The 20,984-nt window shown below is 48.7% G+C and overlaps 2 protein-coding genes across 3 annotated transcripts in view; one reads left to right on the top strand and one right to left on the bottom strand.

Moving 5' to 3' along the window:
* Positions 1 to 179: 179 nt before the first annotated feature.
* POM121C (POM121 transmembrane nucleoporin C) overlaps positions 180 to 20,984 on the bottom strand; it is a 54,915-nt gene continuing 34,110 nt past the window's right edge. For both annotated transcript variants that reach the window (XM_073884257.1, XM_025864587.2), the window contains exons 6-13: positions 8,385 to 8,476; positions 7,238 to 7,311; positions 6,703 to 6,827; positions 6,482 to 6,584; positions 6,082 to 6,258; positions 3,520 to 5,163; positions 1,969 to 2,091; positions 180 to 1,554 (exon numbers count right to left, since the gene is read on the bottom strand). In XM_073884257.1, the coding sequence (XP_073740358.1) occupies positions 1,457 to 1,554; positions 1,969 to 2,091; positions 3,520 to 5,163; positions 6,082 to 6,258; positions 6,482 to 6,584; positions 6,703 to 6,827; positions 7,238 to 7,311; positions 8,385 to 8,476 (2,436 nt within the window). In that variant the 3' untranslated portion in view covers positions 180 to 1,456. The remainder of the gene's footprint in view (positions 1,555 to 1,968; positions 2,092 to 3,519; positions 5,164 to 6,081; positions 6,259 to 6,481; positions 6,585 to 6,702; positions 6,828 to 7,237; positions 7,312 to 8,384; positions 8,477 to 20,984) is intronic.
* Positions 12,951 to 13,625, top strand: LOC112817474 (thymosin beta-10-like). The gene has a single exon (XM_073884199.1). The coding sequence runs from the start codon at positions 12,954 to 12,956 to the stop codon at positions 13,083 to 13,085; it is 132 nt and encodes a 43-aa protein (XP_073740300.1). The 5' UTR covers positions 12,951 to 12,953; the 3' UTR covers positions 13,086 to 13,625.

The following is a 20,984-nucleotide window of genomic DNA, read 5'->3' as shown; positions in this document are numbered from 1 at the left end:
CCTGAAGGAGCCCCGGCCCCTCAGGAGAGCTGCCGAGGACAGCATCTGAGCCTCTCACGGGCATAACTTACCTATACAGCTAATTCCTAGTCAACAGCATTTATACTTAACCACCTCAGTGAACCAAGCTTGAAGGAATTTAAAAGGCAATTTAGCTTAAATACAAAAATAAATTTTTATTTTGTTAAAAAATGTTTAAATATTTTTTTCTTTTAATTTAGACACACGCATTCATACTTCTCCCAAAGAGGATGGGCATGGCAGCAAGGCTCTCGGGCCCGGGGTAGGTGATCTGGGAACGGGGCGGGGGGAGGAACCTGAAGAACTCTGAAGTGTGGTTCACTAATTTTGGTTTTCTACCACCTCCTGGGGCGGATCTAGCCCACGGCAGGGGGGTGGGGGGGGAACAGCGGAGGGAAGAGGTCTTTGCTTCCCCTCGGCCCCATCCTCTTGGGCTGCCAGCCCTTAAAGTCAAAACACCATTTGCAAATCCAGGAGTCAGCACGCGTAGCCATAAAGTGGTGCTACTTCCCACATTCAATTAGCGAGGCCCCAGAAACTTGGAACAGTTAAGTCCGGCACTACCAACATGCCGCCACTCATACAATTCAATTCTTCCTCCAAACTCGATTCAAAGAGCAATAGACATGAGCATCAGACAGTAACACAGGACAAGGCTTTGAACATACAACCGGGGGGGGGGGGGGGGGGGGAGGGGCGGCGGGCGAGGAGGCAGCTGAGCAGTGGGGGGACGTCCTGCCTGCTCCCGGCGCTTCCTCCCCTGCAGCTGCCAGGCTAACAGTCTTGAGCCACCAAGCTTTTAGGGGCCAAACTGGCAGAGGGTGGGGGACAAAACATTGACTTGGACTTGGCAGGAGCAGCACCCACTGGGGTCTCCAAAGCAAAGCGAAATTCGGGGCCACTTAAAGGTGGATCCTGCAAGGAACTGGTGAGGGACAAAGCAGCAAGAGATGGGGAAGCAGGGTCCCCTAACGGGCCCCGGGAGAACCACTTCTTATAGGCAAGCCAAGCAAGGTAAAGCTGCGGGGCTGACCCAGCTCCCCGACTCCCGTCCCCAGCGGCGACGTGGACGAGGGCTGTGCCTGCGATCCCCCACCCCCACCCCAAGCCGGCTCTTGCGGGGAGCGGCGGGAAGGGAGGCCGCCTGACAGCGCTCACACACCACACAGGAGTCAGGAAAGGAGGGGGACCATATGTACAGATGTTCTCGCGCGCTCTCCAGCCTCACCGCGGAGCTGTCCCGAGGCTGCTTCCTCGAGGAGCGGGACCCGCCACCAGGGCTGCCACTGCCTCCCCACTGGCGGAAGCCAGAGATGGCGGGGGGGGGGGGGGGTGCTCTATGGAACTAAAAGGGTCAGAGGCTCTTCCTAGCAGGTGCTGAGGTCCACATTTGGGCAAGGAGTGGGGGGGACGGAAGGGGGACAAAGGCCAAAGGCTATTTCTTGCGGGTGTGCTGCCTGCGGGCCTGCAGTCGCTGCCGAGCCCCCGGGGTCTTGGATCCTGCACCAATGGAAAAGGAAGGGGCCGCCGAGCCTAGAAAGATGCAACAAGGTCTCATCAGGGCAGTTGCTGCCTGGGGCACTTCCCCGGGCACCCCAATCTTTGGAAGGTTAGGCTAGCAGAAGGCCGGGTACTAAACTGGGCCTCCCAAAACCATGTCGGTCGGTGGGGGGTGGGGTGGAGAGGAACTAGTAAAAATGCAGAATCCCAGATCCTCTGCTAGTGAGCAGGAAGGCATTGTTACCTGGCTTTCCAGTGGTTGGGAACATTCCCCCAGCTCCATGGGCTGGGCTGGGCTGGGCTGGCCTTGCAGCCGGGCCACATGTTTCTCGAGCTTATGAGGCTGATCTTTCCCAGGGGGGCCCCAGAGCAAGAACCTGCCAAGCCCCCCTCCCTCTCTGGAGAAATAGGAAGGTCACACTGGTGCCAAGGGGACTTGCTGCTTACCGAAAGGTCCGACTCCAACAAAGCCTTGGGTGGGTGTTGAGGATGCCCCAAAGGAGAGACCACTGCCCGACGCGCCCACCCCGGGGGCAGGGGTGTTCTGACCAAAGGTGGGTGTGGAGGTGCCTAGAACGAAGAGACCGCAGAAAACTAGCAACTAGGCCAGTGCGCAGAGGGCATCCCGGGCCGGGTACTGAAACGGGGGGGGTTGACCCCACAGGGCACCTCTGCCCTGGCCCCCTGTGCTGGCTCACCCCAGTGGTGGGTAGGGACTGCTGCTGTCCCCACCAGCTGCAGCTGAGCGAAAGCCCTGCAGTGCTGCCCTCTGGCCTACGGAGCAGCCTTTCTGCATTTCCGTGGCCACCAAAGCACAGGAGGAGAACGCTCAGTTTGACCAGGTTACATCCCTCTGATGACTTGAGTTCTGCCTCCTCTCCCCGTTTACCTGTTCCTCCCTCCAGAAACCTGAGCCTTCCACCAAACACCCCCCCGCCCAGCCCCTGTGGGTCCCCTTGCCTTCCCATGGCCACAGCAGACCGCCTCTGCCCTCGCCACCAGAGGCCCTGCTGTCCAGTCCCATCACTGTCTCCCAACGGCCCGCAGGGAGGGCTGGCCACCTCACTCTGGCCCTGAGCTTGCCATCTCGCTGTCTGCCTCCACCCCTGCCCCCTATGGTCACCCCTCACTGCTGCCAGGGACCATCCTAGCTCCCAGGGGGCCCCCAGGTCCCTGCGCCGCCCTCCCCCCCCGGGGAACCTGTTGGGAGCTGCCATAGGCGGGGTCTCCCCTGCCCCCCAGCGCTCATGTGAATGTTGCTGTGCGGGCTGGCCTCACCTCAAATCCATTACTCCAATTCACCGGCGCTCACAACTTCCTGGCAATTCTACCAGGTTCTCTTTACGTTCCTTTACTCACTTTATGAATGACTACTTCGAGAGGCCCTCATCCGTACACACACCTCCCCCGTCCACTCTCACTTTTAAGAACACAAACCATCAGGATCTCTCTGAGTCACCTTCTGCGCGGGGCAGCTAAGATCACTGCATCCTCCTGAAATCCTACAGGGATTTCCCTCTGTACTCAAAACCCAAATTTAATCCTTGCCCTGAATGACCTTCAACGCGGCCTGCCTCTCCACAGCATTTTGGATCATTTCCATTTTTAGATCCTCAAGCCACACCTTGCTTTTTGTTCACGAACAGAGCGAGTTTGCTCCTGCCCCTGGGCCTTTGCATCAGTGCCCGTGTGCCCGAAAAGCGTGCTCTCTCACACACACACACCTACCCACCACACTCCCGTCCCTGTACCCGACATACAGAACTGGTTTCATTTTGCCCCGAGAGGCCTGCCCTCCTTGACTACCCGAGGAGCTCCTCCACGGCCACTCAGGACACACTGCCCCCTGCCCGGAGGCTTCCTGCTCCCCGAACCCGTGTCTAACTACTGACCACCAGCCCGGGCCCAGCCAGACCGTGGTGCTCTGTCGGCGAGGGGGCCGAGCTGGCATTTAGACCCGCGCCCGGTGTGGCAGACCGAGGCCATTCCAGAGCTTACCTCCAAACACAGGTTTGCTCTCGGGCGTGCCGGCCACGTTGAAGGCAAAGGGTGTGCTCTGACTGGGAGCGCCCAACGTGCTCTGACTCAAGCCTCCTCCGAAAGGGGTTGTGCCTCCGGTGCTCCCACTCTGTCCCGTGCCAAAGCTGAACGCTCCGGAGGTGCCAGGGGCGGCCACGTTGATCCCAAAGCCCCCGCCGCCGGCCGGGCCGGCGGATCCCCCAAACGTGAAGGGCGACAGCGTCGTGCCGCCGAACACGGAGCTGCCGGTCCCGCTGCTGGTGGTTTGGGTCGTAGCTCCGAAACCCGAGGTGGTGGCCGCCCCGAAGGAGAACACAGGCGTGCCGCTGCCGAAGGCAGGCTGGGTGCTGGCGGGGGTGCCGAAGGTGGAGGCGGCAGGCTTCAAGCCGCCGAAAGCGGACTGTGCGGCGCTGCCGAAGGCGGGCTGGGCCGGGCCGGGCGCCGGGGTGGCGGCCTGGGCCGGGGCCGCGGAGTTCGCGAAAGCGAAAGAGCTGCCGAAGCTGGGGGCGAGGGCGGGCTTGGCGGGCCCCTGCTGCTGCCCATCGGCGGCCCCGAACGCGGGCTGGGGGTTGGCGCCCGGGTACGACGGCGGCGCGGGCTTGGGGCTCGAGCCGAAGGGAATGTGGAAGGCCGGGACGGCGGCGGCGGTGGTGGTGAAGGTCAGGGCCAGCGGGCTGCTGGTGGCGGGCGCGGGCGTGGTGAGGCCGCCGCCGAAGCCGCCGAAGCCGGAGGTGCCGCCGCTGCTGGCGGCTGTCTGCGCGGCCCCGGGGACGGGCTGGCCAAACGTGGTGGCGGCCGTCGACGCGGGCGCGGCAGGGGGCTTGCCGAACTGGAAGACGGAGCCCATGGCCGGGCTAAAGCTGGCGCCGGAGGCCGGGGGCGCCCCAAAGAGAAAAGGCGTGGCAGCGGAGGTGGTGGTGCTGGTCACGCTGCTCACGCCAAAGCTGAACGCGGGCTTCGAAGCCGAGTCTGCCGACGTGCTGGCCGTGCTCACGGGAGCCACAGGAGCCACGGCTGAGGCGGCACTGGCCTGGCCGGTGAAGAGACTGGCGCTCGTGACAGTGGCTAGAGCAGCGGTCTGACCGAAGGAGAAGGGGGCGGACAAGTGCGCAGGTGGAGGGAGCCCCACGCTGCCAAAGATCGGCTTGAACGTGGGCTGAGGGTGGCTAGCAGGTGCAGGGAGGGCAGAGCTGGAAGGTGTCGTGGTGGGGACCTTGGAGAGGCTGGACGGCAAGGGGCCCCCGCTCTCGCTTTTTGGCGGGGCCGCAAAGATGGGCTTGAACATGGGGGATGCTGAAGACACAGCAGGGGCTGTAGACGCAGGGGGGTCAGCAGGTGGGGTGCTCAGCATTCCCAGCAGAAGACTCTGCTTGGGGGTGGGGGACGGGGCAGCCAGGGCTGGGGATTTGGCAGATGTCTCAGCCTGAGGAGCCGGAGGTGACCTGGTGGTGTCAGTGGCTGGTGTCGGGGACGTGGTAGGGGTCAGCGCCAAGAAAGTGGCTGCGGATTTGGAGTCCGAGGAGGTGCCTGGAAGGGGCCCTGACTGTGAGGAGCCAAGAGGGGCCAGAAGGCTGGGTGTCTTCGGAGGCAAAGGGGCCACAGTGGTTGCCACTCCAGTGGATTCTGGGAAGAAGAGAGAACGTGAATTCTGAATACCTCCAACGTGATGGCATTCAATGCTTCTGTGGCCCCCCCTCGCCCTCCGCTCAGCACAGTGCTAGGGCTCCCGAGTTAGTCAACGAACGTGACTCCATCTATACCGCAAACCCTTCAAGTATCCACTCCCTCAAATCAAGGCGGTGTTTACTATTTCCACCCTTCACAGACTGTAAGATACGAGGGAATACGATTTGGCCTAAGTGGGGGATAACTGTGTGGAAACTAAGGAAAATCCAATCACCCAAACTCAAGTCCAATTACCTAGATGCGCCACGCCTTCCTCACCCAAGAAAGACTGACTGCATTTGCCTACCATGTGCCGAGCGCGGAGCACAGAGCCGCCAACAGAAGGGTCCCTCCCCCATGCCCTGGGAGAGGCCAATGCCTGACAGAGCCCACCACTTGACGGAGTGCAACGAGACAATGTGGGCACATACAGAGACCTCAAGGGCGGAGGACGCCTCGTGTGCCTGTGGCCTAAGGGAGCGGCGGGACCTCTAACCCTGTGACCCCCCATTTCCACTTCAGAAAGCCTCATGCCTCACAAGCTAAATGTTATTTGCATATTACTGAGGATGACAGCAAGGCTCCAAGAAGCTTAGGAAGGGAGTTTCAAATCATGAAGCACGGGACTACTAAAGTGAGGCCGCTGACCCCAGCTTTAAGTATCACAGCCCCTTCCCAAAAGCTTCCTGATTAGAGACTTCTGAAGCTCTTTGGTGCACGCCAGCTCGGGTGTAGTGAGCCACCGCAGACTCAAGATCCCACAGATTTCCAGGGACTGGCAGGCAAGCTGCTTTTACTTTGAGGGAAACCTAGGTCCTTCTATGCTCCAGGGCTGGGGCCGGGGGGCGGGGGGGGGGGAGAGGCTCTCCCACTCACCCGGGGTAGACGATAGGCCTGTACAACTCTGCATCTTCTTCAAGCTCTCCAGCAGTGAGCTGCTGCTGGGGGCTGGGAGGGTGGCTGGAGAGGCAGCGGTCCCAGCAGTGGGCAGGGTAAACGTCAGAGAAGGCTGAGTGGCAGGGGGCTTCTCGGCGACAGAGCTCGAGGCAGTATCTAAGCCAAGGAAGAAAGATGGTGTTGGGTAATTCTCTCCGGGGGTACGTCAGAGAGCACGGGGCGCTTGGGATCCACTTATCTGAAAATGTCTCCCCAACACCAGTGCCCACGGTTCCCGCTAACACCGAGGACCCAAATGATTTCTCAGATGAGAAGGATCCAGCTAAAACCCCAAGAAACGACTCCTTTCCAGACCCTGGAGCTGGTCGGTCTTCCTTACCGGTCCCGTCTGCCAGGGCCTTGTTAAACCACTGCAGCGAAGCTCTCTTTTCCAGATCGAGGTCTTCGGCAGTGATGGAGTAGCCAAGCTGGGGAGGGGGTGGCTGCCAGGGAGGAAGACGAGAGGCCCGTCAGAGAAGCTGGAGGAGGCCTGTGTTCAGCTTCCCGAGAACTGGGGAGCGCTGTGCTGGGGCAGGCGGGTGTGGCCGGACAGAGCCCTACCAGCGTCAGCCGGGCCCCTCGCCGGGAGGGCAGCAACTGCACCCTTCGCCTGCGTTGCCCGGAGCTGCCAGGTGTGGGCGGGGAGCTGCACGAGGTCTGCGCCTTCCATGTGCTTGTATCTGCAACTAAAGAAACAAACACAGACTTGTCTCCTTCTTCTTCTCTTCCAGAAACGGCTAGGTTTGTCTATCCACCTGGCTTCCCACCCTCTCTTCACTGGGTACCTCTGGAAGGTTGCATCTTCTGTGCTTGGGGCCCTGGGTAGTGTGTGCAAGGTTATTTCTGACTGGAGGGCATAAAGAAGGAACTGCCCCAAAAGCAGGCAGACGAGTGCATACTACTGGTTCACCCGCAGATTCCGGCACCTCGGCTGACCGCCAGCCTGTCACGCCAGGCTGCGATGTAGATCTGCCCGCACCACAGACTACAAACCTCTGAACAGACAGGCCCCACACGCAGCGATGCTCGGCGTGCATTTTCGGAGCCTCCAGAAACACTCCCACCGCAAGCCGCTCTCGTGCGCTTATCAACCTACCCTTTTCTCCCGGGGCCTCCTTGTCTGTTGCCAATGGGGTTGAAGAACTGGAACGATGAGAAAGCTCGTCTTCTCTGCGGGTGGAAGAGGCACAGGTGCGCTTAGAAACACCTCCTGACTTGGGCACCTGTGCCGGTGAAGCGTCTGCCTTCGGCTCGGGTCATGGTCCCGGGGTCCTGGGATCGAGCCCCGCATCGGGCTCCCTGCTCCGCAGGAAGCCTGCTTCTCCCTCTGCCCCCCAACCCTGGCTTGTGCTCTCTCACTCCTTCTAATAAATCTTAAAAAAAAAAAAAAAAAAAGGAAAAGAAAAGAAAAAGAAAAACAAAGTCCTCCCAACAGAATACTGGGTAACTTCTTACACCCTCCTAACTACCAACTGGCCAAAGTCCACACCACATCGTGATTTAAGATCGAAGTATGCTGAGACAAAAAATTTAAGAAATCAAAAGAAAATTCCTACAAAACAGGGCGCCTGGGTGGCTCAGTCGGTTAAGCGACTGCCTTCAGCTCAGGTCATGATCCTGGAGTCCTGGGATCGAGTCCCACATCGGGCTCCCTGCTCGGCGGGGAGTCTGCTTCTCCCTCTGACCTTCCCCCCCTCCCCTCTCATGTGCTCTCTCCCCCTCTCTCTCAAATAAAAAAAAAAAACCTAAAAAAAAAAAAAAAGAAAATTCCTACAAAACAAAGAGGCAGTTCACGGACGCCATGGAGAAACCTTTGTCTTATGGCAAGCACAACACAATAACCTTCAAAACCTTACTTTCAACCTGCCCATCCCTGTGAGCTGTCACACATCTGACCCTAAGAGCAGCATTCTAGTTGACTTTTGGTGCCCAGAGGGTCAGCCGGAGTCTAAACCGTGAACTCTCCTGCCCCTGACGTAACTCACTCTACTCGCTGCACTTCCCGTGGCCTCCCTGCACACCCCGGCTGCTTGAGCTGCAGGACGAGGGAGAGAGCCACAGCCTCTAGGGTCAGCATGAAGACTGTAAGAGAGGACAGTAGTTCAGGCAAGTACTTTCCCTATCCTTCTAGATGGCAGTTTCTTTGACTCTCCGAATCACAGCTGCAGGAAGCCTAAGAGCAAAGCACGTGTCCTTCCTTTCCTGCCCTTTCGTGAATCCGCAGGCAAGTCAGGACTCATTACCTTATTTTCTTTGCTGGCCTCTCGGGGGTCTGGGAACGGGATGAGGCGGGGCTGGAGAACGGCGACGAGCTGGGGCCACTCCTCTTCCAAAGCTGAAAGGCAGACAGCAGTGACACGACTGAGCCTACAGGACAATATAACTCTGTTCTGTTCATCACTGCCTATCAAGTCTCCCTTTCAGTGACTTCAACATTTCTTTATCGGGCGCCTGGCTGCCTCAGGCGGCAGTGTGTGCGACTCTTAATCTTAGGGTTGTGGGTTTAAGCCCCATGTTGGGTGTAGAGATTACTTAAAATCTTAAGGAAAAAAACAGGGGTGCCTGGGTGGCTCAGTTGGTTAGGCATCTGCCTTTGGCTCAGGTCATGTTCCAAGGGTCCTGGGATCGAATCCCACATCGGGCTCCCTGCTCCGCGGGAAGCCCGCTTCTCCCTCTCCCCCTGCTTGTGTTCCCTCTCTCACTGTGTCTCTGTCAAATAAGTAAAAATTCTTAAAAAAAAACAAAAAAAACATTTCTTTGTGAAGGAAGGCCCCTGAAGGAAAGTCAATTGCCAGTATTAACTATGGGGGGGGGATAATCTGAACAAGTAAGGGAAAGCTAAGTAATAAATGTACAAGGAGCAAATGTACCTTTTGTGTACATTAAAAAGTGGAATGTCACAGTCATGGTTCAGAGCCATGATGCTTACAAGTTTATATTGCCTTACAGAAATGATAAAATTAAGAAACTTTTCCAACCCTTCCCCCCAAAAACCCTATCACAGCAAAGATAAACCAGTACACTAATTTAGTCCTTTCATTAAATTTTCAGCTTTACTTCAACTTTATTTTTTAAAAATGTGCTATCACGACATTCATGACTTCTGCAGCATCTATGGTATTTACTGTTACATAATAATTATCCAGACACCTGTCTCTTCCACCAGGCAGTCCCCTGATAACAAAGACGGTCTGTTCTCACCCTCCCCTCCTGCAAAGCGGCCTTGCAGCAAAGTAACCGACAGCCAGCCAGCACTCTGCACACAGCTGCATCAAGTCTTCAGCCTAATTACAACAATACTATCACTGTATAGACCTTTTTCTCACTGAGAAGCTTCTAGTGATTTCTTAACTCCATAACAGTTATATAAGGGGTGGCTGGGTGGCTCAGTCGGCTGAGTGTCCAACTCTCAGTTTTGGCTCAGGTCATGACTTCAGGGTTGTGAGATGGAGACCTGTGCTCTGCGGCAAGTCTGCCTGAGAGTCTCGCCCTCTCTTTCTGCCCCTCCCCCACGGGCCCGTGTGCTCTACAATAAATCTTTAAAAAAAAAAAAAGAAACTCTCTCTATAAGTACTGCCGTGTAGCAAGGAGACTCTACTGTACACCCTTTGTACCATCTGAATTTTCAACCATACCAACATTTCCATAAAACAGACATAAAACCTATGTGGGCAGGAAATAAAAACATCCCCAAACAAAACGAAAACCAGAAAATTAAAAGGCAAACAATTTCAGTAAGAGTTAATATCTGTTACAGGTAAACATGGGAGTCCTGCAACTCCACATAAATATACTGAATGTATCAAATGAAAGTAAAAGATACAAGTCATAAAAAGAAATAGTCAATCTATGTATCTAGCAGTCACTTTAGTTCTGCACTGTAATTCAATTTTTAATTAGCTGAGTTCTCACTTCAGAGAGGCCCCAAACCTTCACACTTGACAAAGAACGCAAAGACGAGCTAAGCGCTCCATCACCAAGAAGCTGACAATGTGGAAAAGAGACGGGAGAGTACACAAACTGCCCGTGAACAGCCGAAAGGCAGCAGAGCTCTCCACACGGGAGCCCCAGAAGAGAGCTGACACAGCGCTGGTTAGAAGAATTGGTAAAGGAGGGAGGTGACGTCTAAGAGCCTATCACGACTTCACAAAAAGCACCTGAAGAGATGAGCCGCACGGGCTTGCAATGGGACGGACACATCATCCCACAACGGGAACAGAACAAGGAAGGGAAGGCACCAGGAAGGTATCAGGTGCTCCACGAAGACAGTAAATGTCCTGGTCTGGCTGATAGACCATATAAAGGAATAACTGGGCACGAGGTCAGAGAGGACAGCTGGGGTTTGAAGCACTGAAGGCAAGGGTAAATATTCCTACTTTGGAAAATGACAAGTCTCATAAGACATGGATATATCAAGGCCACGCACAAAGAGGTCAGAGGACAGTTTACTTCTTCTAGAATTGGTCCCCGTCTAACATGTGTAATGATTTTATAATTTTAAAGCTAGAGTTTCTAGTTCGGGCAGCTGTAGATTTGGCTCCTTCCTAGTGTTCCCTTGGAAGAATACAGTTAGGCACAGATGTCGACTGCCACCTGCACCAAATGCAAGGGCTGTCACCTATACTGACTAAATCACTACCTCAGTACGTTTGTTTTTTTCTCTCAAAGAGAAGCTTCAACATAAAGAACTTTCATATTACTTTAATCTCCTCTTCCTAATACCGACTTCTGAGAACTTAAGCATATGTGCAGATACCGTACAGGAGCAGGGGACTGGTAACTACTGACAACACCAAACGGCGATTACTGTTAGTGGCTGCACTTCCGGCAGGAGGTCACAGGCTCCACCCCGAGTGAGGGCGCTGATCACAAACTCCGACTCTCTTTCAGGCAACGGCTGTGTTGTTCTAGAGCAACACTCCCATGGGGGACAAGCAGCAAATGCTGGAGAAGATGCGGCCTACATGTGTGAAGGTACGGCGGTGCCAGGGAAGAGCTACCAGGCCGGTGAGACTTCGTGGAGACAAGAGGAGAGGAGCCAAGGGGTGAGCCCCTCAATTTAGGGCTCCTTCTTCTCTCTTGGTGACTGCCAATTCCAAAAGGAAAAGCTGCAGTTGGCAGACTGAGAAAAGCTTTTATCAGTCTCACGGGGTTGGAAAGACAAAAATGAATTCAGAGCTTTCCAAAGTACAGGGTCCCTAATGCGACCTAAAGCTTTTGGTTGAGATCCTCAAGGCTCCGTACGGGAAGAGGGGGAAATCAGAAATAAACCAGCCCTCACAAAACCTGACAACTCAGAATCATGTCAAGTCCACCCAGACGGAAGTCATCTGTCTCTATCCTAGCTATTGCCAGAGGTAAAATAAAAAAGTAAAACCTCTCTGGAGGAAGATACCACCATTCAGAGATTCAAGTCATCGTTACATTTTTTTTCAATGTCTGACAGAGAAATACAGCAACAACAAAAATCAAGTATATAAGAAAGTAATATTTAACCAATACCCCAGAGGAAAAAAGCAGACATCAGAAACAGACCACAGAAGATTCAAATATTGGAGTTACTGAACAAGACTTCAGAAGAGCTATTATAATAATTTAAGTGACAATGTGGAGAATCCTGGCAGACAAATGGTAACTATAAGAAAGAGAACAACAGTGATTTAAGAATGCGCTGTATGGGCTAAAATAGCACAGAGCTAAAGAAAATCAGTAGACTAGACAACGGAAGAACTGGGGCGGGGGGGAGACAAAATGATGGGAAACACAGACAGACAGACAGACAGACAAGACAGACGTGGGACAAAAGGCAAAGGTCTAATGTGTCTTCGAACACCGAGACGGGAGAAAACAGGGCAGAACAACATCTGAAGAGAAAACGGTTGAGGTGTTTCCAAACCGTCAAAAGACCTCAAGCCACATGACACGCTCCAAGGAACATTACCATAAGTGAGCACTTTCATGAAATTTCTTCTCAAGTGAAGTTGAAACATTTACCAAAACTGAACCTGTGCTGGGCCACAGAGCAAATCCATTTCAAGGACTGACAGGAGCACACCCTGTGAGCTAGCGGGATTTAGGTAAAAACCAGTAACAGAAAGATAACTAGACAGCTGTTTTGAAATTTAGCAATGTATTTCTAAGTGTAGAAATCAAAGAACTCAAAATGGAAATCAGAAAGTATCTGAACCGAATGAAAATGAAAAATACTTCTACTTCAAGACTGTGGTTAAGCAGCTAAGGTGTACAGGAAATGTATAACCTTTGGGGTGTGTGTGTGTGTGTGTGTGTGTGTGTGTGTGTGTTGTGTGTGTGTGTTAGAAAAGGGAAAAGGCTGAAAAAAACCCAGTGACCTAAGAATCTGAAGTAAAGAATTACAGGGACACCTGGGTGGCTCAGTCGGTAAGTGTCTGCTTTCGCCTCAAGTCATGATCCCAGGGTCCTGGCATCGAGCCCCGCATTGGGCTCCCTGCTCAGTGGGGGTCTGCTTCTCCTTCTGCCTGCTCACTGCTCCCCCCGCTTGTGCTCTTTCTGACAAATAAATAAAATCTTAAAAAAAAAAAGAAAGAAATCCCATCAAGTCGAACATGAAAAAAAAAGAAAGGGCGCCTGAGGGGCTCAGTTGGTTAAGCATCCGATTCTTGCTCTCAGCTCAGGTCTCGATCTCAGGGTCATGAGTTCAAGCCCCACGGCCCCAAGCTGGGCATGGAGCCCTACTTAAAAAAAAGAAAAAAAGAGGTCTCTTGCTGCAGCAACACGAGTGGGAGCACCAGGCACCAGGCTCAGAGTGGAACTCCACGGATCGCTTCAAGAAAATGGCAGACAAGCTGGACATGGGAGAAATCGCCAGCTTCAATAAGACCAAGCTGAAGAAAACCGAGAAGCAGAAGAATACCCTGCCGACCAAGGAGACCACTGGGCAGGAGAAGCGGAGTGAAATTTCCTAAGAACCTAGAGGATTCCCCATCCCCGTACCTTCGAGATACCCCAGTCGTGATGTGGAGGAAGAAGAGCCACCTGCAAGATGGACATGAGTGACAAGCTGCACCGTGAACCCGGGCACTCTGTGCCGACATCACCGGCCTGCGGGTCTCTGACGGGCCCCCCCCCCCCAATCGGACTGCCAAATTCTCTGGTTTGCCTTGGGATATTATAGCAAATTATTTGTATGTCTGATGAAAATAAAACACACCTCGTGCCGTGGCCAAAAAAAAAAAAAAAAAAAGTATCTAGAAGGGCAGAAATTAAATAGAAAAACATGTAATAGAGTGACTCCTAAAATGGGTTATTTGATGATACAACCTTGAGAAAGGAACTTCCTTAATCCAGTAGAGTATCTACCAAAAAACTGTATCAGGGTGCCTGGGTGGTACAGTCAGTTAAGTGGCTTGACTCTTGGTTTTGTGACCTCAGGGTCATGGGATCGAGCCCTATGTTGAGCTCCATGCTCAGCTCGGAGTCTGCTTGAGACTTTCTCTCCCACCCATGCACTCTCACCAAAATAAATAAATTAAAAAAAAAATCCACAACAACCCTATATCAAACAGCATATATAACAGGAAATGTGGAGAGCACTCCCTTTGAGATCAAGAAAATAAAGATATTTGCTGTCACTTCTATTCAACATTGTACTTCAGGTCTTAACCAAATACAGTAAGGCATAAAAACTATAAAGAGAAAAAAAGCTGTCATTGTAGACAACATGATATACACACAAAAATCCTAAAGAATATACAGATGATTTATGGAATTTAGCAAATTTTCTGAATATGATAATCAGTTGTATTTGTTATACATCAGCAACAGAGTATACACCATTTATAATAGCATCAAAAAATATACCTAGGAATAAGTTTAATATGTAAGACCACTACACAGAGCAGTTAAAGATGATGTAAATAAGTGAAAGATATACCATGTTCATGGATTGGAAGATTCAACACTGTAAAAATGTCTTTTCTCTCCAAAATAATTAGTAGATTAAAGGCAGTCTTAATATCTCACAAGTGTCCTTTCTTTCTTTTAGTGGAAATCGACGAGCTGATTCTAAACTTACAGAGAAAGGCAAAGGGTCAAGATCCAAGACAATTCTGAAGAGCAATGAGAGAAATAAGAAGTTGGATGACTTATTCTACTACATATCAAAACTAAAAGACTGTGTGGCACAGTGTAGAAAAAAAAGGTACAGGGCAAAAAAACAGGCCAATGGAACAGAACAGAATCTAGAAATGGATCCACATACATACACTTAAATTAACTAAGGCAGTGCCACAGAGCAACAGGAAAGGGATGGTTCAACCTTTCAATAAATGTTGCTTACTAAGTCAAGTGGATATTTTGATTGCTACTTCACACTGTATACAAAAATCAACTTCAGGTGGATTATAGATCCAAATGTGAAAAGAAAAAGAATAAAGCTTCTAGAAGATAGCAAATCATCATCATGACTTTAGGAAGACAAAGAGTTCCTAAACAGTGCACACAATACATTAACCGTAAGTGTAAAGTGAAGAAAATGAAGTGGTGAGACACAGAGTAGGATACTGATTTGTTGCAACACGTACAATTTAGAGAAAGCTTGTATCTAGAATATATAAAGAATTTCTATAAATCAGTAACAAAAAGACAACTTAATAGAAAAGGGCCAAGAAACTTGAATAGGCACTTCATAAAAAAGGAAGTATGAATGGCTAATGAACAGTTCATACCTCTATTTCATTAGCAATCAGCAATTACAATTACAACCACAATGAAATTTGGTTACCGGAATGGGTAATTAAAGAGACTGGCAACATCAAGTGTTAGTGAGGATGTATATAACCAAAGGAACAAAATCTCATACTGCAGTGGTAAGAGTATTAACTGAAATGTAACTTTAAAAAAAAAAATGGTCCAACAACATCTAGTACAACTGAGCACTACACATACTTTACATATGTGCACCAAAAGACTTAATACCAACATTACACATAATAGCTCTAAACTGGAAACCCAATGTCCAACAGCAGGAGGAAAAACGTAATTATGGTATATTCATATAAAGAAAATGAATATAGCAATGAAAATGAAAGACTTGCTGCTACATGTAACAACCTGGATGCATCTCACAAGGAAAACAGTGAAAGAAGCTAAACACAAAAGAAAGCATATCCTGGTCATTAATATAAAGTTTAAAAATAGGGAAAACAATAAGGTGCTAATACTCAGGAAGGAAGGAAGAGGTACGAAAGGGGCTTCTGGGTGTTGAAAATGATTTATTACTTGACTGGCTACATGAAGCTGTACACTTAAGGTATTTTTCTACAGTTTGAAAAAAATTAAATATAGATTTGACACAGAATACTGTGCAATATATGATTAAAAAAGAGACAAAAAAGCCCATACACGATGATCCCATTTGTGTAGCACAGACCAAAGATTCTGTGCATTGTCTGTGTCCGCACACCTGGTACGAATGTTAACAACAGGTACCTACGGGGAGGAGACCAGGAGAGCCAGGACAGGGGAATCCTATTTTACTTAACAGTTATCTATACTTAGAAACTTTTCGAAACCAGGAAAGGTACTATGTGCAGCACGCCATACATTCCAATAAGCAGGGTACACAGTACAAAGTCTGCCTTCTACCTCAACAGTTATTCCTGGCTTCTAATAAAACCTATCAAAAGTATTCTATGCACAAATAACAGAGAACACTATACACACAATTCTGCACCTTGCTTTTGTTCTGTATTTTTGAATTCCCGTCAGTGCCTATTAAGCTACCTTATTCTTCTGATAGTTACATAGTATTGCAACTTAGGGAAATACTGTTACTTAACCAGCCCCCTGGAGAAGGTATCTTTACATTGTTTCCAAGCTTCTGCTATTAAAACTTTTTTTTAAAAAAGATTTTATTTATTTGACAGAGAGAGACACAGCGAGAGAGGGAGCACAAGCAGGGGGAGTGGGAGAGGGAGAAGCAGGCTTCCCGCCGAGCAGGGAGCCCGATGCGGGGCTCGATCCCAGGACCCTGGGCTCATGACCTGAGCCGAAGGCAGACACTTAACGACTGAGCCACCCAGGCGCCCCAGCTTCTGCTCTTAAAATGCTAAAATCAACATCCTTCTATATGCTTCTGAGTATATGTATAGAATTAATTCCTAAAAACAAACCTGCTGGATCAAAGGGCACATGCATCTCTAATACTGATAATTACTGCCACAATGCTCTCCAGAGAACTGTATGAATGGACACTCCCATCAGCAATGCATGAGAAGTCTGTTCTTACGAATACTTTTACGGTTTTTATCTTTCATTTGTATCTTTAGTTCATTTGGAATATATTTCTCTAATATATGAAAATCGGCCCAAACTCACTCTTAAGAGACACAACTACGGGGCGCCTGGGTGGCTCAGTGGCTTAAGCGTCTGACTCTTTTTATTTCAGCTCTGGTTGTGGGATCCAGCCCTGCATCACACTCTGTGCTTGGCGTGGAGTCCGCTTGAGATTCTCTCTCTCCCTCCCTCTGCTCCCCACCCCTCCCCACATGCACGTGCTCGTGCTCTCCAAATAAATAAAATCTTAAAAGAGACACACACACACACACACACACACACACACACACACACAAGTTCCTCACCTAACTGGTAAAAACCCAAAGCTATGACAACCTAATCTATTGGTGTGACTGTGGAGAAGTCCCATCACTCATATAATGCTAATGGGAATGCTAATGGTACATCCTCTAAGGAGGGGAATTTAAAAATACCTAGTGAAACTGTACATGCATCTAACTGTGGGCCTGGGAAATCGGTATTCTAGGCAATCTATCCAAGAAGTGTAATGGCCAAAGAGTGAAATGACATGAATTAAAGCACTACGTGCAGAACCATCTGTCACAGCAGAAAACTGAAACAGCTCAATGTTTATCAACAGAGGACAAGAGTAACTACAGATACTGTAGAAGGAGAGCCGGAGCAAGGCTCACACTTGTGCATATTACTGCCTCACGTCAGAAGGTGGGGTTTACAGATAGACATGGATTTGCATATAGTTTTAAGAAAAAAAAGACAGTGGAAGGATAGCCAAAAAGTAATAAAAATAGGAAGGGCACAATGTGGAGTAGAAAGAGGTTGAAACTGTGAACTTCTCTGAGTGTATTTTCTTTTCTCATATGTTCTCTGGAACAATTTTTATTTTATTTGTATTTATTTACATTTATGTTTACTTACATTATTTTTATTTTTAATTTTTTAAAAGTAGGCTCCACGCACAGCATGGAGCCCAAAGCGGGGCTTGAACTCACAACCCTCAGATCAAGACCCGAGGGGAGATCAAGAGTCAACTGAGCCACCCAGGCGCCCCAGAACAATTTCTTTTTTTTTAATTTTATTTTTAAGTAATCGTTACACTCATGATGGGGCTGGAGCTCACGACCCCGAGATCAAGAGTCACATAATCCACTGACCGAAGCAGCCAGGCGCTCCTGTTCTTTGGAACAATTTTAAGTATTTTATTTTACATAAATAAAAACAAACTGTATAAAAAAAAAACACCCCCAAACATTAAAATATACTGAACCTTACTGTAGATCAAGTTGGTGGTGTACCCAACTGAGAACACTGAATTCAAATTACTCTAAATTTTGACTGTATCAAAAATTCTTAAGCTGATTCAAAATCTTACTGTTTATAATACGCTGATATCATTATTTTGAAATTGTGTGTACTGGGACCAGTCAAAAAAGTAACTATGAAGCAACACTTTTTGTGTAAAAATACATAAAAATGAGGGGCACCTGGGTGGTTCAGTTGGTTAAGTGTCTGACTCTTGATTTCAGCACAGGTCATGATTTCGCGGTGGTAGATCGAGCTCCATGTCGGGCCCTGTGCACTCAGTGCAGAGTCTACTCAAGATTCTCTCTCTCCCTCTGCCCCTTCCCCTGCTTGTGCTTTCTCTAAAAGAAATAAAATCTTAAAACATAAAAATGTAAAATCAAAGAAATTATGTAAAAAGTTCTGTGATCCTAAATCTGAACATGAAATATCAAGATGAACTAATGACTGAGAGTCCTCTTTCTAAAGGATATGTGTAATTTTAACTCTCCTAGAATCCAGACTGTAGTCTATAAAGATCATTTCCAACTGAAAAAAAGGAAGGCTACTTGAAGAGCCAACTTCAGTTTGGGTTGGAAACGTACAAGATAGATTTTTTTTTTAACCTAAAAAGCAACAAAGTTATTTATCAAAAACTACTGGGATCAAAACAAAAGGATACAGGAGCCAATTTGAAAGGGCTCCCACTGGCCAAAGGTGGAAAACTTTGTGCCTCAAAAAAAGCGAAATGTCTATACAAACTCAGAAGTTCATAAACATAATCACAACAGCAAAAACCTCATTGGTCACTTCTGGAGTTGGCTCCGGCATCAGCGCCTTCTTATTACCTAGTTACTCCCACAGGTAGGACAGGTTCTCTTGTACAGAATTTCAGTTAGTAAATGCAGAGAAAATGACAGAATTAGATTACTACCATTTTGCAACCGAATAAAACCGTGGACCTAGGCAAAGATGATAAATGGATGCTAAAATCATCAGATGAAAAACTCACAGAAAAATTAAAATGGAAGAATCTGACTGAAACAGCTGAGCCCAGGGATCATTACCAACCTCACAAAAGGGAGGCAGCCAGACCTCACATGCTCCTGGTGTGATGCAATCACAGGGATGTGATGTTCTGCTAAAATAACTGAACTTGAATCTAATCAAGTCTCAGGACTCAAATTCCCATTGACAGGGAACATAGGGGATCGTGTATAAGTTAAAAAGATACCATGACGATGGAAACTTAATCTAGAATGTGGGAAATTCCACAGAACAAAATGATCCAGTTTTTTCAAAGGCATGAAAAAATAGTAGTAGTATAAAGAGTCTAAGAGGCATAGGAACCAAACGTAAAGAACTGATGTTTGGTCCCTCAAACAAAGGTACTGTAGTAAGACAGTTTGGGATAACACAGGCAATCTGAACATGGAGCAGTATTAACAAATATTAAGGAACAATTATTGTTTAAGAGGAATAATGCCAATGTGGTTATCAATGTTTATAAAAAAGTTTTAAAATACACTGAAGTCTCTATAGGTGAAATGACAGGTTTGTAATTTACTGTAAAACACAAAGGCAAAAACAAGGTGGGGTGGACTGATGGAACAAGACAGACAACATGCTGGTAACTAACAAGTGAAGCTATAGGGAGGGAGGTCCATTAGATTCCCTTTCCTTTTGCGTACATTTTAAGTTTGACATAATAAAAAGATTTTAAGAACAGGTAAGTACAGGCATACTTCCATTTTACTGCACTTTGCAAACGCTGTTTTGTTTTTTTGTTTTTTTTTTAAGATTTTATTTACTTGACAGAGAGAGACACAGCAAGAGAGGGAACACAAGCAGGCGGAGTGGGAGAGGGAGAAGCAGGCTTCCCGCCAAGCAGGGAGCCCGATGTGGGGCTCGATCTCAGGACCCTGGGATCATGACCTGAGCCGAAGGCAGACGCTTAATGACTGAGCCATCCAGGCGCCCCTGAAAATGCTGTTTTTAACAAACTGAAGGTTTGTGGCAAATCTACTTCAAGCAAGTCTATCAGTGCCCTTTTCCTAATAGCATTTGCTCACTTCAGGTCTCTGTCTCACATTTTGGTTAAGTATTGCAATATTTCCAACTTATTATTATTCTCTTTGTTACAATGATCTGTGATGAGGGATCTTTGATGCTATTATTGTAATTGTTTTGAGGAGCCACAAACCACGCCCGTATAAGGCAGCCGACTTAAAAAAAAAATGTGTGCTCGGATTGTCCCATTAACAGGCACTTCTCCCATCTCTCTCCCTCTTCCGGCCTCCTTATTCGCCGAGATACTACAATATTGCAATTATACCAGGTAACGACCCTACAGAGGCCTCTTAAGTGTTCAAGTGAAAGGAAGAGTCGCACAACTCACACTTTAAATCACAAGTTACAAATGATCAAGCTTAGTTAAGGAAGGCAGGTCGAGAGCCGAGACAAGCTGAAAGGTAGGCTTCTTGCACCCAATAGCCAAGTTGCGAATGCAAAGGAAAAGTTCTTGAAGGAAATGAAAAGTACTACCCTAATGAACACATGAATGATAAGAAAGTGAAAAGGCCTTATTGCTGACATGAAGAAAGTCTAAGTGGTCTGGGTGGAAGATCAAACCAGCCACACCATTGCCTTAAGCCAAAACCTAAACCAGGGCAAGGCCTAACTTCAATTTCCAGGAAGGCTGAGAGGTGAGGAAGCTGTTGGAGACAAGGCTGGAGCTAGCAGAGGCCGACTCAGTGAGGTTTCAGGAAGGAAGCCATCTCCATAACAAGGGGAAGCCGCAGGAGATCATCCAGAAGATCTAGCTAAAATCATTCATGAAGGGGGCTACACCCAACAGTGGAATTTCAACAGAGAGCCTATACTGGGAGAAGATGCCATCTAGGACCTTCATAACTACAGAGAAGTCAGTCCCTGGCTTCAAAGCTTCAAGGGACAGGCTGACGCTCTTATTAGGGGATAATGCAACCGGTGACTTTAAGATGAAGCCAGTACTCACCATTCTGAAAATCCTAGGGCTCTTGAGAATTATTCTCAATCTGCCTGTTGTGGTGCTTATTCCTACAACTACTCAAGCTTAGGCCTTCGTTTTTCATTTATGTTATTGGAAAAACCTTCCGGATTACCTTATCTCAAAAGTTTTCTCCCCTCAAAACTCTTCCTCCGTGAATGCTTTATTTTTTTCTCACTACCATATACAGGGTACCCACTTACTGACATGCATTGTAATGAATATTTTTCAAGCACTGTCT

The sequence above is a fragment of the Callorhinus ursinus genome, unplaced genomic scaffold (genome assembly GCF_003265705.2).
Source record: "Callorhinus ursinus isolate GAN/ISIS: 27379988/994484 unplaced genomic scaffold, GSC_fseal_2.0 scaffold55, whole genome shotgun sequence".
In the NCBI taxonomy this organism is placed as follows: Eukaryota; Metazoa; Chordata; class Mammalia; order Carnivora; family Otariidae; genus Callorhinus; species Callorhinus ursinus.
The sequence above is the reverse complement of the archived record's forward strand: the minus strand, read 5'-3'. Positions and strand labels throughout refer to the sequence as shown.

Excerpts from the sequence above, each read along its gene's own strand:
- LOC112817474 (XM_073884199.1), top strand. The coding sequence starts at position 12,954 with ATGGCAGACAAGCTGGACATGGGAGAAATCGCCAGCTTCAATAAGACC.